This window comes from Hemiscyllium ocellatum, chromosome 11 (assembly GCF_020745735.1).
Source record: "Hemiscyllium ocellatum isolate sHemOce1 chromosome 11, sHemOce1.pat.X.cur, whole genome shotgun sequence".
NCBI classification, from domain to species: Eukaryota; Metazoa; Chordata; class Chondrichthyes; order Orectolobiformes; family Hemiscylliidae; genus Hemiscyllium; species Hemiscyllium ocellatum.
The window spans coordinates 65,741,346-65,759,975 of NC_083411.1; the positions used below are offsets into that span (position 1 = coordinate 65,741,346).

At 40.3% G+C, this 18,630-nt stretch overlaps 1 protein-coding gene across 1 annotated transcript in view; it reads left to right on the top strand.

Annotated features, from left to right (window-relative positions):
- Positions 1–18,630, top strand: part of LOC132820045 (sodium- and chloride-dependent neutral and basic amino acid transporter B(0+)-like) — a 62,318-nt gene that overhangs the window by 35,034 nt on the left and 8,654 nt on the right. The window contains exons 6-10 of the mRNA XM_060831965.1: positions 1,692–1,824; positions 2,698–2,838; positions 4,535–4,763; positions 11,871–11,996; positions 14,366–14,484. Coding sequence (XP_060687948.1) covers positions 1,692–1,824; positions 2,698–2,838; positions 4,535–4,763; positions 11,871–11,996; positions 14,366–14,484 — 748 coding nt within the window. The remainder of the gene's footprint in view (positions 1–1,691; positions 1,825–2,697; positions 2,839–4,534; positions 4,764–11,870; positions 11,997–14,365; positions 14,485–18,630) is intronic.

An 18,630-nucleotide genomic window follows, 5' to 3' on the forward strand; every position in this document is an offset into this window, starting at 1 on the left:
ACTTTCCTCATCAAAGTCATTAATATATTGTAAATAATTGTGGCCGCGGCACTACAGCACTCCATTAGTTATAGGCCATCCTGAAAATGCCCCCATTATCGCAAATCTGTCTTCTATTAGTTAGTCATTCCTCTGCCTGTGCTATTATCCTTCCTCCAACACCACAGGTTCTTATTAACGAGCCAAGTGCATAGTATTGAATGTGTTTTCAAACTCCTCCTCCACAAATGGTGGGATTGTCCTGTGAGAAAGTGAGCACTGCAGATGTTGGAGATCAGAGCTGAAAAATGTGTTGCTGGAAAAGCGCAGCAGGTCAGTCAGCATCAAAGGAGCAGGAACATCGACGTTTCGGGCATAAGCCCTTCTTCAGGAATCAGATTCCTGAAGAAGGGCTTATGCCCAAAACGTCGATTCTCCTGCTCCTTGGATGCTGCCTGACCTGCTGCGCTTTTCCAGCAACACATTTTTCAGGATTGTCCAGTGAGGAATTTTGTGTGTCTGAATGAGATAATCTTTCATTCTTCTAAACTCTAGATCCTAAAACTACCTCTCTGTTTTAGGAGCAACCGTTTTACACAGCTAGCATTTGCCAAGATTTCTGCAAATCTGCCTCAACTTGAAAATAAACAGCATTTTTCCCCAAACCCAAAAGACTTCAGAATCTTCAATCTGAGAGACCAATGTACAGCTCTGTTTATTTTGTTCCCTTGTAATTATTTGAACACTCAGGATTATCCAGTAAACATAATTCAGTTTTAGAATCTCAATTAATATTAAACACTGTATCGTGAATTTGTATTTGCAGGCTGGCTTGGTACAGTTAGAATGTTTTTCTTGGGAACAGTTGAGTGAATTATTGATACGATCCATCAGTCTTTAGGATATATAACATTGAAACATGGCATCACACCAGCACTAAAATTAATATACCACATTATTTATTTGTTCTAAGCAAAACATCTTGTTGGTTTAATATCAGCATCATGTTTGTAACAAAAATAGTAGCAATGTGAAACAGTTGACTTCAACTCTTGATCAAACATTGGAGATACCTTGCCCTTTCAGACCTGAGGAGGACTGGGCACTTCCAGGCCTGCCTTAGGGCCTGTAATGTCTGTTTGGAACATACATTGAGGGATTATCTGATCAGTGGCCATTACCTGCAGGGTGCTTGAGAAGTGCCCTACTTCAACATTACATTTACATGGCCAATAAATTTACAAGGTTGCTGATCATGCCCATTTTGCAGTATATGAAAACATAGGAATCTCAACATGTGTACTGACTTCTGAAGGTAGATCTTTGATATATAGGAGTAGAGAACCCCTGGCTGATTTCCCAACTAGAACTCTAGCTAAGGAGATTAATTTGACTGTTCCATTTCAAGTGTAAATTTGAGCATAAGATGGAGCCCATTAAGACATGCCACGAATTTTTTCATGCAGTTGCAGATTCAAATATAGCAAACGCACCCACATTCTGTTTGAATAAGATGTAGAAAGAGAAAAACATAAAGGACATCAAACTTCAGTAACCATTCTCTTATTTAAAAGTAGGACTTATTCTGTAACAACTGAATATTTTTAAAAGCCCTGTATATTGCACTAAATACTCAGATGCATTGAGCACATAGTATCTATGTGTAATAAACAGTACCCTTATGAAAAATATTTTCTCTTTTTTTAACTCAGTCAAGCAGTTTTACACCGTACAAGTTCATTGGATGAGACTGGGGAGATTGTCTGGCATTTAGCCCTCTGTCTGCTTCTAGCCTGGCTGATGGTTGGGGCAGCATTTTTGAAAGGAATCAAATCTTCAGGAAAGGTAAATGACTGGTGATGAAGACAGTTACAACTACTGACAAAATACAGATTCCCTGTAAGAATAAAACTAGAATTTATGGACTGTTGTGAAGTGCATAGTTTATATCCTTGGTGATGTTAACAGTTCCTGTAAGGTATAGAGAACAGAAAATGAACTAGTGTGTAGTAATCCTTTGTAGCTTCCACAGAGCATGGTTACCCTTTGAGGGGATACAGCCTTGAAGAGGAGCAGATATGACACCTCATGCTGCTCAATCACCTGCCAAGTGTTCAGCCACAAACTGCTCTGAACAACACAACAATCAGAGAAGTGACGAGGCTGAAATAAGTGTGAAAAAGAAGTGTGAAGAACAGTCACAAATTGTAATATCCACAACTGAAATTGAACATAACTAATTTCTAGCCCCAGCAATGCCCCCAAATTCCTGAATGTGTCCCTCATTCTAAGGGTTTCAGTCACTGACACAGGGACTCTGGGGGAAATTCCAATTGCTGCGGAAGGCTGGGCAGGACTGGGGGAAGGGACTGAGCAGATTAGGGTCAGGGTTTTATTTACCATTTGTCTGGATTATTAGAATAGTAAAGAATCATGAAATATGAAGTGTTGCATATATTCGTGAAGTTCTCATCAATTCTCCTGAATACATCTGTCATTTCCCTGAATGTGATTAATTATAAAACTAAAAATAATATTGTAGAATTTAAACTTATTTCCAACATGTAGCTCAGTGTTAAATATCCCCATCATGTAGCCAACTGTCTTCTGATTCACTCTTTGTTTATATTCCTATCAGTTTACAATCAGCTGGATCCAATAAAGTAAATGTTGTACCACTAATACAGGAAAATCTTCCAATTTATTCTCCATTCTCAGGTTGTTTATTTCACTGCAATTATCCCGTATGTGGTTGTGACGATACTCCTGATCCGAGGGGTTACCCTGGAGGGAGCCTCTAAAGGAATTGAATTCTACATCGGAAGCCATTCAGACTTCTCCAAACTGGCTGATGCTCAGGTAAGCTCAACAACAGAATCAATTGAATTTCAAAAATCACTTTTTTTTATTTAACGGTTCCTTCTTTTATTTTGTCTGATTGAGGTATTAAAATTTAGAATTGAAATGTACCTTTCAGTCTTTTGTTTGTATTTGGAAAGATCATTTTGCACATGTTGCGAAAAGCTAGCTGAGACTTTGTGATGAATTCTAATGAGTTAGTTTATTGTTGTAATCATCTTGGTTTGAGCAGGAGGGAATCAATGCTAAGGGCTAGGATGATGAGATTAGATACAACTGGATGAGATCGGCAGTGGGATGCAAAGGATTGTTTATTCTCAGTGCCTCTTTCTTTCTGAAATCATGGATTGATTCAGTAATCAGATTTTCAGTTACAATCACTTATGAGACTATGTCATCAGTATTTGTTCAATATACATTGGTGGGATATGGGCATTGCTGGCTGGCCAGCATTCACTGCCCATCTCTACTTGCCCTTGAGAATGGCAAAGCTGTGGTAGTCCATTTGACATCTCCTGACCTGTTTAATGTCAATGATATTTGGAGTTTATCGAGAAGTGGGAGATGGCATTGTCACAATATCATCTGTACCTGAGATGTGACTACAGAGAGAAAGCAACTGAGCATCTGCTTAACCAAGTAAATTGTTTGATTGCAAAATTAACAGCACATGAACTGTGATAGTGAATGAAATTGGGTGGGAAAGCATTAGTTTGTAGCTTCTTGTCACTCATCTATCGTGGTGGCAGAAGATTCATGGATGGATTTTGATGCTCTGCCATTAATTATGGTGTTTAAGTGGCCAATGAATGGCCATTGAAACATCTCCTCCCTGGTTCTGCACCTACTTGTGGAGACCAGGGGACAATCATGAGGAAAAGCGAAATCAAAATCCTGTGAATTCCTATCGGGCTTCCAAGAAGGGGGAATTCATCTAAAGGCATCAACACTTTTTTGAAGGACTCTACTTCATGTAGATGGGAGGACCTGGGGGAGCTGCTGAGAGCTAAGATCCTGCCTTTCAGTTGATCTTCTCCCCCTTCCCCCCAAACCCTTCTTCCACATCAACAATAATAATGTGACTCTACGCATGTAATAGGTAATTTCACACTGAGCCAAGTTTGTAAATGTCAGGAGATACCATTTTTATAACAGCAGAGTGGTGCATATCAGAGATATTTCTCTGAACCTCTGAGTGCAGTCAGAAATTGCTGTGGAATTTACACATAAATAACAAGGAGCATCTGGAGCCTCACCATTTAAGTATAAGATGGTTTGTTACAAATGTGCACTCAGTTTGACATTCATACCTATTTTAAATCTAATTTAAATCATTTTTGTGATCCAAATTAACCCCAATGTGTGCAGTTTACATTTTACTTAACAGACTGCAGTGCAGAAAATAGCAATGTCTTTGCAGAAGATCAGATTTTTGGTCCAGTGGGGTTTTATTTCTGCTATGAGTCAATTTTGGAGGGAAAATCTTAAAGTTGGCAGCAAGTAGTCAAAGGAAAATCAAATGATGGCCCTCCTATTAAGTGAGATGGTGTTGATCAGAGCTAGTTTAATTCAGTCAGATCACATTGAGCTGCTGGACTAACTCACACTATGCTTCTTGTGGTCAATGTAGTTTTTCAGTTGAATGAGTTCAAGTGAAATCGTTCAGCGCTGATGAATTCTCCCTTCTATTTATCAGGTCTGGAAAGATGCTGCAACACAAATTTTCTACTCGACATCAGTGGGTTGGGGCAGTTTAATCACATTGTCATCCTACAACAAATTCCACAACAACTGTTACCAAGATACCATCATTGTCTGTGTTGTTAATTGTGCTACGAGTGTGTTTGCGGAATTTATCATCTTCTCCACTCTTGGACACATGGCTCATGTGCAAAACAAGCCCGTTTCAGAGGTTGCACGGTCAGGTAAATACAAAGTTAACCATACTATTCTGCTGCAGGATAGCACATATGTGTCATTTGTTAGACATCGATGGGGTACTAGAGGACACCTGGGCCTGAGTGTAATTTGCCCAAAAGAGCATTGAGTCAATGGGATTAATGGAATGAGAAAGGAACAGAAAAATAATTGAGAATGATAGTAACAGGGCAACAGGCAAACATAAGACAGGTGCTCAGAGAATTCAGTAACAGAAAGATCAACTTTTCCTACATTATTGGAATTGGTGCACAATGAAGTTCTCATGGAATGATTGTGTTTATTAGTGGCTTCTATTTCCGGATTTATTTTGATGTTAAATAAAAGTTGGGTTGATAGCTAGGGAATGGTAGAACAATTATTGCGTGGCAGTGATTAGATTACTGAATAACCTGAGTATCTGTCCAGGGACAACCATGCCAACCACCACCACCTGCCTCCTCCTATTCATTCTCCCAGGATAACTCTGCCGTCCTGGAAGCAAGATTTGAGAGATTCAGCAAACCTCTAGTGATTTTGAGATGTACTCCATTTGAACTTGATTTGACACCTTCAGGAAGCCAGTGGTTTGATCCACCATGTTCCTGTTGATAGCAAGTGTTCCATTGTACACTAGCTTGAGTGGCAAGGAAGAACCACCAGCAAGGACAGGTCTGGATATTCCAGTTGTTCTGAACTCCTTGTCACTGCCCTCTTGTTTGACTGAGGCTGGAGGAGTGCATTATCTCCCACTCATCCACTACTCCATTGATAACAGCATGCATGTAAATGTTTTACCCAGTAACCACCATGGGCAATGATATAAATTAGCTAGAATGGGTTTAAACTTAGAAGATCTATCAACCAGGTTTCTTTGGGAATCCAAGATGGCAGCGACCCAGCAAGTCTGAGTCTACAGTGCTCCTCCCAAGACTTGGGCAAAGTGGGTCGCCCACCCCCACCACACTCACCAAATCATTTAAAATAGTTTTTACTTAATGTAATTAGTTGTTTAGTATTGAATTTAAACAATTTCATCTCCAGTAAAAATGACTAAAGGGGAGCCTGCAGCTCTCAGCAAGCAGGAACCCCTCCCCCACCCACTCCAGCTGCAGAAGAGGCGTCCGCAAGCGACCCCGGGGGCTTACTTTCGGTGGCGAGCCTCGTGGGAGTAATATCCAAACTTGATGCGAAGATTGACGCTTTTATAGAAGAATCCTGAAGCCGATGGGACTCACTCTCGGCCGCGCTGCAAAAGCAAGACATCAAGGAAATCGAGCGCTGAGTCGGAGGGGCGGAGCTAAAGGCCGCGACCTCCGAAACTACAGCACAATCGGCCGTGAATCAGGTCCGGATTCTCGAACAGCGAGTCTGGACCTTAGAGAATCACATTGACGACCTCGAGAATTGAGGCTGTAGAAAAAATATTCATTTGCTGGGCCTTCCCGAACGGGAAGAGGAAGGCCAGCTTACAGTGTTCCTTGAACAGTGGCTTCCACAGCTTTTAAATCTGGAGGCTGGATCAGGCCAGGTAAGGGTGGAATGGGACTACTGGGTTGCAATACGCGGATCCGGCTCAAACCAGCGTCCCCGCCCGGTCCTGTTCCGGCTGCAGAGTTATAAGGAGAGGCAGATACTTTTAGAAGCCTCCAGAAATCTTGGAAAAGATCTCCAAGCCATGATCTATAAAGGATCCAAGATCATGTTATTCCAGGACTTTTCCCCAGCTCTGGTCTGAAAGATGAAGGTGTTTGATGAGGCGAAGAAGTGTTTAAGGGACTTAAGTATTCAGTACTCCTTGCGCTACCCAGCGACGCTACGCTTTAACCATGAAGGGTCCATGTATAACTTCGGATCGCTGGAAAAGACCAAGGAATTTTGGGACTCTCTTAGATAAATTGTAAGAGATAATTGATGTTGGTTTGCTTTCCCCCCACTCCGGTTTACATCCCACCCTCCCTTTTTTTTAATATATTAATCATTTTTTTACCTTACTGTTTAATATTATCTTGGGGGTGGGGAGAGGGATTTATTTATTTGTTCTCTACTTAACGATTTTCTCCACCTCCTTGTTTTTTTTATTATATATATATAGGCTGGGGGGTCTAGTTAATGTTGGTGGGGGGAGGTGGTTACCTTATACTATTTTACCTCTGTCTCTAGGAGCGGGGTTGTTTTCCCTTGTTATTTTGTATTATTATATTTAATTATTACTTGTTGAGGTTGTAATTTCATAGTTATATATGTTTATACATGGTATTAACATTACCAAATATATCCAGGTGTTGGTGGTGGTGGGGGGGGTGGGAGTAGGGTGCTCACTGTTAACTCTAGTTCTGTAGTATATTTGAATTTTCTTCATCCTATTGAGGAGCGCCTGGGTCAAGGGTGGGGCACTGGTTTGGAGGGGATACAATAGACTTTTGGAAAGGAAGTGATACCCCCGGGAACAAGGGGGAAAATCTCCATTTAAATACGTTTTATATTTTTTTTATTTCAAAATAGTTTTTTTATTTTACTGTTGTGAGTGTATTAGAGAGCCTTTATTTTTGTGAATTTTATATGCTCTATGCTCGGGATGTTCTGGATAGGGTTTCCCCTCCCGAGGGGTCTCGGATTTGCCTGGACGATTATGGTTGATCAGTCGGTTAAGTGGTGCACCTGGAATGTCAAGGGGAGTAATTCACCAGTCAAAAGGAAGAAAATATTATCAAACCTCAAGAAAGAAAGGGTTGATATAGCTCTCCTACAGGAGACACACTTATTGGATAAAGAACACTTGAAATTACGACAGGGTGGATTTGATCAGGCCTTTTTTTCTTCTTTTAGCTCAAAACGCAGGGGAGTTGTTATTCTTATTCGGAAGAATTTCCCTTTCAAAATCCTAAATCAGATAAAAGACGAATCTGGACGATATATTCTGATTAAAGCCCTTATAAATGGAGAGAAATATGGGATTTTACATTTGTATTGCCCCCGGCACTTCCTTTTAAATTTATAATGGAAGCCTTCTCAAAGTTGATGGCTCTCGGTGCCTGTCATACAATTATAGCGGGAGACTTTAATTGTATTATGGATCCGGAAATAGATAGGATTCCCAAGAGTACTGCAGGAGTATCTCCCAGATCTAGACAATTGGTGGATTTGAACAAAAAGTTAGGACTAGTAAATATATGGAGATGCCTTCATCCACAGGGCAGAGATTTTTCTTTTTACTCCAATCCACACAAATGCCATACCAGAATTGATCTGTTTTTTGCCCCTCGATTTTTTAAAATTCCATATCATCCTGTAAAATAGGCAGTATTACAATTTCTGATCACGCTGCTGTATATATGGAAATCAAGGCGAGGAACAATGAGACATCACCCTGGCATTGGCGTATGGACCCCTTCCTGATGAAAGACAGTAAATTTGTAAAGTACTTCTCTCAAGAATTTAAAACTTTTTTAGAAATTAATTTAGGTACGGCTAGCAACCAATCAATGATGTGGGAGACCATCAAAGCTTACGCACGAGGTTTGATCATCTCATACTCAGCGACCCAGAAAAAATTAAAGGGAGAACAACAGCGTCTGCTCGAAGCTCGCTTAAAAGCAGCTGAAACAGCATACGCTGACAGACCTTCTATTATCAAATTGCAAAGGATTACGGCCCTTAGGACAGCTTTAAACACCACGCTTACCCAAACGGCTAAGAGGGAAATATTATTTGCAAAACAAAGGTCATATGAATTTGGTAAATACTTAGCATTTCTTGCAAAGAAAAAGAAGGCCCCTCAAATATCACGTCTATCAAGGAAAGTACTGGTATTTTTACTCATGATCGTAAAAGGATTAATGCAATCTTTAGAAAATTTTATTCTGATTTATATAAATCACAGGATTGTGAAGACAGGACTTGGAGGATGCAATCATTTTTAAAAAACTTGACCTTTCTGGACCTAACTCGGGAACAGATATCGGTCTTGAATGTTCCCCTAACAATCCAAGAAATACTTGACACAATCAGGCAACTTCAGAGCGGTAAGGCACCTGGCCCAGATGGCTTTCAAGCTGAATTCTATAAAGAATTTACAGGAATATTGGCTGGTCCACTTATGGACATGTATAACTACTCATCCAGTCAGGGCTGTCTCCCGCCTTCACTGAAAGAGGCAAATATCTCTCTTATCCTTAAAAAAGGAAAGGACCCAGAAGATTGTGCGTCATACAGATCAATATCCTTGCTAAATGTAGATTTTAAAATCCTCTCTAAAACGTTAGCATTGAGGCTAGAAAGGGTATTGCCACATATCATAAAGGAGGATCAGACGGGGTTTATTAAGGGCCGTAGATCATCCAATAATGTTAGAAGGGTTTTGAATGTGATTCAAGCCTGCCATCAGGGAAAGATACCAGGAATAGTAGTCTCATTAGATGCGGAAAAAGCATTCGACAGGGTTGAATGGTCATATTTGTTTTACACATTGGAAAGCTTTGGCGTTGGAAAGGTGTTTACCAAATGGGTCTCAACACTGTATAGTGATCCCAAAGCAGTTGTGATTACCAATGGATTAGGCTCGGATAACTTCAGTATGGATAGGGGCTGCCGTCAGGGATGTCCTCTCTCGCCATTGCTATTTACGCTAATAATTGAGCCACTAGCAGAAGCTATACAGGCCGACCCTAATATAACGACCCCGAGGATTGGTACAGGTAAACATAAAATTACCCTTTATGCAGATGATGTTCTTCTATTCCTCAGTAATCCTTTGATGTCCGTGCCTCGCTTAATCCAAGTTTAGTGTATTTTCAGGCTATAAAATTAATTTCTCAAAATCGGAGGCTATGCCAATGGGTGGCCTTGCTAGTATATCCCACTTATTGGATGGATCCCACTTTCCCTTTCGGTGGTCCCTGGAGGGTTTTTTATAATTAGGCATTTTTATTACCCCAGCATTTGGTCAGTTATACAAGGCTAACTTTGTGCATTTACTGGAAAGGATAAGGCAGGACCTCCAGCGATGGGGAGACCTTCCAATTTCCTGGCTAGGTAGAATAGCACTAATTAAAATGAATGTCCTGCCCCGTCTCCTATACCCTATGAGAATGCTTCTGGTGATGCTGCTGAGGCTGGCACTACGTAAATCATATGGCTGGTTGGGTTTCTTTATTTGGAATCATAGACAGCCCCTCATTAAGCTGAAGAAGCTACAGCTTCCACAGGCAAGGGGAGGATTGGATTTCCCAGATTTTAGGAAATATCAGTTAAGTTCCCTATTAAGTTACATAGCTGATTGGGTCTTGTCTGACCCGCAATCAATGTGGCTGGACATCGAGGCTTCTCAAGTAAAATGCCCACTTATTAACCTTTTATTTTCAGACAAGAGGAAAATCATTACAGATCACTGTAAAAACCCCATAATACTAAACACAATTAAAGCTTGGAATATAATGCGGCAAAATGAGGGCAACTCACATAAAACATCCCCCTATGCTCCGATAGTGGGAGCATGGGGATTTCAACTGGGGTTTACAGATGCCACTTTCAAACTCTGGAGATCCAGGAGTATCTCTTGTTTAGGGGATCTATTTAAAGAAGGGATCCTGATGTCTTTTGAACAGCTGCGTCAGAAATTCGGATTACCTAATGGAGACCTCTTTCGATACTTCCAAATTCGAGATTACATACAGAAGAAGACTACGTTATTAGATAGTCTTTATAAATCAGATAGAGAATGTAGAATGCTATGGCCAATGGGGGTATCTTCCATCAGTACTATTTATCATTTACTACATGGTGAAGTATCGGGAGATATAGACAATCTGCTTAAAATATGGGATCAGGATTTGGGACTAGAAATCTCTATAGAAACATGGAATGACATTTGGGAAAATGCCATAAGAATCACCATCTGCAACAGAACTCAGGCTATTCAGCTGAAGATACTTCATAGGGCCCATATAGCACCGGATCGATTGGCAAAATTTAAGGCAGGAACATCTCCAATGTGTCCCAAATGTAAAATAGAGGTGGGCACTTTTGTACATTGCCTATGGACCTGTCATAAGATCCGTAGATATTGGACTAAAGTAGCAACTGCTCTGACAGAAATCTTAGGAACGGAAATTAGAGTGGACCCTGTATCTCTCTTTTTGGGCTTTTCGAACTCACCCTCCCTGGATATGCACGGGAAGAGATTATTTTCTATTCTCTCTTTCTATGCAAGGAAAAATATTTTGGTAAACTGGGTGGCTGAGGGCCCCCCTGGACTTTCAATTTGGCACAGATTAGTTATGGAATGTATTCCCCTTGATTTCCTTACAAATATGGTGCACCAAAAGACCAAATTATTCCATAAAATATGGCAGTCCTTCTTGAATTATATAAATACATATATTTCAGCCGTCCTAACAAGGGCTTTTATTTAATTGAAATGGCGAACCTGGCTGGTCCATGGCCCCTTGGGAGAGGAATCCCGCACGAATACGGGTTTTGTTACATATGATGTTAATACATTCCCAGCATGTATCTCACTACCCAATTTCTGTGTTATCCGTTGGGTTTTTGTTTCTCTTAATTTAATAATGTAAGAGACTTAATTCTGCACTCTGGTTAGTTGTAGGTTAGATTAGTAGTTAGTTGAGTTTTTTTTGTCGGTTTTTTTTGTTAAATTTTGGTTATTATTTATTTAAGATTTAATTGTATATCAATGTTTATGCTTGGGTTTTTTTATTTTGTAAACTTGTAAAAATGTTAAATTTTCAATAAAAATACCTATAAAAAAAAAGTTTCTTTAAAATTATTGATTCCCATTGAAAGTAGGCACTATTCAACAAATGTACAGAACTGATTTAACATAGTTTGAGATATGAAATTACTGACCTTCGACATATCCAGTTCACAATTAAGATGTCACAATCTCACCATTCTGAATTACTGATCTCATGCCCATACATTCATCCTTATATTCAGGGTGTGCCACATGGTATGTTCCAGAAGTAATTGGAATGTCTCAGCTGAGACTTTTTGAATTTGCCTCAACATCAGTGACTATACGGAATTAAATGTAGCAGTGTGTGTTGATTGTACGCAGGACTAATATTATCATTTGTTTTGTATCCATTGTTCAGGGTTTGGTTTGGCCTTTATTGCCTACCCAGAGGCCCTTGCACAGTTGCCATGGGCAACTTTATGGTCCATTTTATTTTTCTTCATGCTGCTCACTTTGGGACTTGACACACTGTTTGCAAGTTTTGGTAAGAATGACATCTTTTAAGTTCAACAATAATGTTACTTAATTTAACCAATCTCTTTCTACTTCTATAAAAGGAACTTATCTAAGCTATTATGTTTGGAACTACTGCTGATGATTGTAATGCATGAGAAAACAATGTTACTCTATAGTCAAATTCTCCACAATGTCTTAATGAAACCTCAGCTTGGTTGAATGAAGTGTGTTCCAAGTTGTAGGAAAGAAATATTCAGGTCATTGTTACCTAACATCTGGAAGATTTACAGTGGAATTCATGTTTTTTAAAAATCTGCATTCATGTTCAGTCGCTGTTCACAATTTTGTTTTTCTTCATTCATTCATGGGATGAGATCATTGCTGGCTAGGCAGCATTTATTGCCCATCTCTAATTGCCCAGATGGCAGTTAAGAGTCAACCACATTGCAACGGGTCTGGAGCCACATCTAGGCCAGACCAAGTAAGGATGGCAGCTTCCTTCTCTAAAAGACATTAGGAAATCAGGTCAGCTTTTCCAACAATCAATTCATGGTCATCATTAGATTCTTAATTCCACCAACTGCCGTGGCAGGATTTGAGCCTGGGTCCCTTGGATATAATCTCTGGATTAACAGTCCAACGGTAATACCATTAGGCCATTGCTTCCTCTTTCCTTGTTCTTTCTGTTGTATCATACAACTCATATTTCTGTTTCTGCTGCCAAGTTCTAGGTGTCTCAATATAATAACTATCATTTTTGATGTACATCTAGACCCTTCTCATCAGGAACAGGATTTGTTAAAATGTATTGAGCAGCAATTATGTTGTGATTCAGTTAACAGACTAATCTGGAGGCCTGGATAAATGACCTGGAGACATGAGATCAACCCTCACCTCTATGTCAAAAAAGAACTGCAGATGCTGGAAATCAGAAATTGCAGGAAGAACTCAGCAGGTTTGGCAGCATCTGTAGAGAGGAAGCAGAGTTAATGTTTTGTGTCCAGTGACCCTTCTTCAAAAAACAGCATTCTGAAGTAGGGTCACTGGATCTGAAATGTTAATTCTGCTTTCTCTCCACAGATGCTGCCAAACCTGCAGAGTGTTTCCAATAGTTTCTGGTTGTGTTTCACGTCAGTGTCTGAGGAATTTGAATTCAATCAAATAAACCTGGATGAAATAACATTGCTGTCAGTAATTTTGACTGTAGAGCTATCATTGTGTCAGAAAAACCCATCTGACACCTAACTTTTATAGAAGGAGATTGTGTGTGAGAGACCTTCTTGAAAACCTCAGAACCATAATCATATGTTAGACCCTGGAATCCTTGATGTGCATTTTGCTTCAATGCTTTATGTTATTAAAGAATCCAACAGAATATTTATTGCAGCTCACTGTTATATACAAACATTATATTCATGTACGCTTCTCGGTGAGTATGAAAGTACTCAATTACAACATGCAGCACAGTTTGTCAGTATGTCATGCTTGAAGTGGCCCAAGTCAAGATAGTTTCTGAGACCTTTCTGCTCTTAAGTCACATAATTATGCAGGGTTTATATAATGTCTTACAGGTTATTATATTAGATAAGATTCCCTACTGTGTGGAAACAGACCCTTTGGCCCAACAGGTACACACCGACCCTCCGAAGAGTAACCCACCCAGACCCATTCTCCTACGTTTACTCCTGACTAATGCACCTAATACTACAGGCATTTTAGCATGGCCAACTCACCTAATTTGCACATCCTTGGATTGTGGGAGGAAACCAAGCATCCGGAGGAAACCCATGCAGACATCACAACCCACACTCATTCCACACAGACAGGCACCCAAGGCTGGAATTGAACCTGGGTCCCTGGCACTGTGAGGCAGCAATGCTAACCACTGAGCAACCTTGCTGCCCCACAGTGCTGTGGTAACATATTAATTGTGAGGCATGAAACAACAACCCTCTCTGAAATAAAGTGGCAAGCCACTCAGTTGTGGCTCATTGCTCCGATAGGAAAAATAAACCAGATGAACTGCCTGGCATCAGAAACAGCAAAGGTACAATCTTCCCAATCAGTGTTGCAAACTCTTCTGCAATACAATCTGAGAGAGTTCTCCCACACATTGTTGAACTAAATGTCTAATATTGTCGTTCCCACTGAATCACAGCCTATAGCCCACATCTCAGAATCTTCTATCACCCACCCTGAGATGGTGAGTTACTTTCAGGAGACATTAGCAAGCCTCCATTTTCCAAACATTGCTCTTATACAATTCTGCCCATAGACAGAGAAATCTCTCCCCATTGGCTCCTTCAGTTCTCTTGGCTGCCATTTCTCTGGTGGTGGATTTATCTAAGACTTGGTATAAATCATTAATTAATCACTGATAACTTTTGTTTTCAATAGAAACAGTAATAACAAGCCTGCTGGACCAGTTTCCTGAGTTCCTTAGGCCAAAGCGTCTTTATCTGACAGCTGGTCTTTGTTTGTTATTTTATTTCCTTGGCCTTCTGTTTGTAACACAGGTAAGTTGTAGCTTAGTCATTTGCTATGTTTCCACATGAGCAATCAACCCTCTCTAGACAAGGATACTCAGTAAAATGAGACACTGTTTCATAAATCACAAAGAATTAAGTTCAGTCTAAATAAGCTCCCAGCATTTAGAACCCCACTGCTGGTTTGGTTTTGGACCAGGGGTGGTGATAAAAATGGATAATTGGCAGTCCAGAATAAGAAGAATTAACTGGAGGAGAGCTGACTTCAATGGGCAAAGAATGGAGCTGAGCCAGAGAGACAGGAACAAAATTATGGTGGGAAAAACAGTCACTGAACAAAGGGCTATGTTTAAAATAGACATGATTCAGGTACAATCAAGGTATGTTCCCTCAAAAAGCAAAAGGAGAACAAACAAATGCAGAGCTCTGAGGATGAACAAAGGAGATAGAATACAAAATGAAGAAGAAAAAGTGAGTTTATGATGAGTGTCAAGACAAAAACTTCAAGCAGAACACTAAGGTTCAAAGGGGAAGTGAAAAGCATATTGGAGAAGTGAAGGGGGTTTAATAAGAAGATTAAGGTCAGAGGTAAAGCCACCATGGGCCTACTGGGCCACAGAGAGGCGACGAGTGATGGTTTAATGTGAGAATCACCACACCTCAGGGAAGGGGAGAGGTTGATACTTCGTGGTATCTTCAGCTGGTGCAGGAATTGAAACGCACCTCTGACATCTCTCAGCATTTCAAGACAGCTGTCCAGCCAAATGTACTAACTGATGAGAAAGCACTGTCAGCCAAACATATCAAGGAATTCCAAAGTCTTCTATAGGCACATTAATAGCAAAATGAGGAGTTGAGTCAATTAGGGTAAAAAAGGTGGTTTACACAGTGAATCATAGAATCCTATAGTACAGAAGAGGACCTTTGGCCCTCAAGTCTGTACAACCAAAATTATATTAATTCTACATTAATCTCACTTTCCAGCACTTGGCCCACAAGTTGAAATATAGGAAATATGGAGACAAGAGACATGACTAAGGTGTTAACTGAATACCTTGCATCTGTCTTTACCAAGGAGATGGAAGCGACACCAGTTATAGTAATGGAGGAGGAAGCTCTATCACGATAAAGATCAATATTCACCAGGAAGAAGTTTTGAGTAGGCAATCAATATTTAAATTGACAAGGTCCAGAAGCAGGTGTCATGCATCCAAGAACATTTAGGGAAGCAAGTGTAGAAATTAAAGCACCACTGACCATAATTTTCCAGCCTTCCCTAAACTCAGGGGAGGTGCTGACTGGTTAGACAATTGCAGACGTTACGCCTTTATTTGTAAAAAAAACCTGTGAAGGTAAGCCCAGCAATGACAGACAATTCAGTTTAACTTCAGTGGTGGATAAAAATCTGGAAACAAATATTAATGACAGAATCAGTTGAGGCATAGATAAATATGTGGGTTAATTAGGAACAGTCAGCGTGGATTTCTAAAAGGCAAATCATGGCTGACAATTCTTGAAGAGGTAATAGAAAGGATCGATGAGGGTAATGTCATTGATGTGGTGTACATGAACTTTCAAAACTCACTTTAAGCAATGTTACACAGCAGACTTATGAAGAAAGTTATAGCTCATGGTATAAAGGAGATAATAGCAGTCTGGATACAAAATTGGCTGGGTGAAAGAAAATGGAGAATAGTGATCACCAAATATTTTTTGGGTTGTAGGAAGGCTTGTAATGGAGTTCGCCAGAGATCGGGATTGGAACAAAAACAGAAATTGCTGGTGAAACCCAGAAAGTCTGGCAGCATCTGTAGGGAGAAAGCAGAGTTAATGTTTCAAGTCCAGTGACTCATCATCGAGAAATGGTAACTCCACTTTCTCACCAGAGATGTACCGTAGCTGCTAGGTTTCACCAGCAATTTCTGTTTGTGTTTTTGATTCAGATGTCCAACATCCATAGTTCCTTGTTTTACATCAGTTGTGGGAGCCCTGCTTTTCCTGCTTTATTTGCAGGGTATAGACCTTGTCTTGTAAGGGACAGTTTCAAAGTTTGGAGGTGACATGAACCTTGGAAGGATTGTAAACTCTAAGCAAGAGAGTTGAAAAGTCCACAAGTTCACAGACATGTTGGTGGAGTGAGCAGGTAGCTTCCAGGTAAAGCTCAATTTTGGGGAGAGAAAACATTTGTAACGTCAGGGGTGCAGTACTTAAGAAGTGCAGGAGTGGTCTGGGCAGATTTTCACAGATCATTGAAGATAGTAGGACATGTAGAGAGAGCATATGGTATCCTGGGCTTTAATAATAGAGTTATTAGGGTATAATAGCAAGAAGGTTATGTTGAACTTGTATAAGAAATTTGTTAATCCTCACCAGGTGTGCTGAGCACTGTTGTGAATGCTACAATATTGGAAGGATGTGAACACTTTGGAAGAATGCAGAAGAGATCGACAAAAATGATTCCAAAATGAGAAACTTAATGTATGAGAATACATTGGACAGATTGGGTCATTCTCCTTAGAGAGGAGAGGAGGGGTCAAGAGAAGATGTGACAGACATTGCCAAACTCATATGAGGTCTGAATAGAGTAGATAGGGAGAAACTGTTCCCCTTTGTGAAAGGATCGAGAATGAGATGGCTCAGATTTACAGCGATTTGCAAATGTAATGAAGAAGATCTTTTTCACGTTCAGGTCTGGAGTGCACAGCTTTGAAATGTGATGGTGAGTCAATTGAGGTATTGGTGATTATTTAATTGGAAAAAGGGTGTGAGGAAGGGGTGTGTGGCAGGAGTCATAATGCTTGCTGGGAAGCAGTGTGGACATAATGGGCTGAATGGCCACCTTCTGTACTGTAACAATCTATGATTCTGTGACTCTTTCTCTTGTTTGTTTGTGGAATGTGAGTATTGCTGGCTAAGAAGACAGTCAACAGGATGTGATTTATCCATTCCCTGCAGCCTTACAGTGCAGTGGGCAGAATAAATTTCCTAATAATGGGGCTCATGCCAATCACCAGCAGGAAGAGGTGCCATCCTTAGCAAGAGTATCCGATTGACCAGCCATTCCACCAGTGTCAGCAGTGCCACAAGCTCAGTGGTGGGCACTGCTGGTACTGCAGGCAAGGCCACATGTGGGACCAAGGAATCTATAAATCCTGGATATTGGGTCGAGGAAGGTTTGGAAATCTTTGGTTGGGATGGATTTTGCAGAGCAGTTGAGCATGATGCTATGTGTAATTGGAGTGCCCCAAGTTGCCCCCTGAAAACAACACCCTCCCTTCTTTCCTTCCCACCATTTTATGCATGTCTTTATAAACAAAATGTGGATTCCCACCGACTTGCTTTGCAAAATCCATTTCCAACTCTCCACCCTCAGTACCCTTGTCCCTTGATGAAGATTTCCAATTCCTTCCTGAAGGATCATCATTGAGCTGAAATGTTAATCTTATTCATCTCCCTGTTGAATATGTCTGCCCTGTTGAATAATTCTAGAATTTCCCGATTTCCATCTCAACCTTCCAGCACCTGAAATTCTTTGCTTTGTAAATCAACTTTCTTTTCTGCCTGGTGCCTGCTTTAGCTTGGTTGTGGGGAATGCAGTTTTGGAAAGTGCTCTTGCAGGACACTTGCCGAAGTGGTGAATGTTGAAGGTGTTCCTTGGTGAGTCAATTAAACAGGCTGCGTTCTCTTGGATTGTGTCATGCTTTCTGTGTTTCACAAAGTCCATAAGCCTCATCAATTGGATCACAAAACTGTAGAATAGAAATCAGAAGGAATGGTCATCAAACTTTACAGCACTGTGGTCAAGACCTTACCTTAACTACTGCGTCCAGTTCTTCCCAACAAGACAGACAGACACATGGATACTGGAGACTGTAATGCTAGGAGCCACAAGACTGACCCCTAGAATTGGGGTTTTGAGTTATGAGGAAAGATTCAAGAAATTGTACTTTTCAGGCTGCAGACCAGTTCATTTTGAGAGGTGATCTTATGCGGTTATAGAATGTGATTTTACTCAGAATATTAAATTTATGAGATTGGAGAGCTTGGTTTAAAATGAGGAAAAGCAATTTGAGAATTTATGTCTGGAATTCTGCAACACATGAAGAATGATTGACACACAGCACTAATTTCTGCATTGAGCAGTGGGGGCTAAAATCTAGAAATCATTGATGAAGC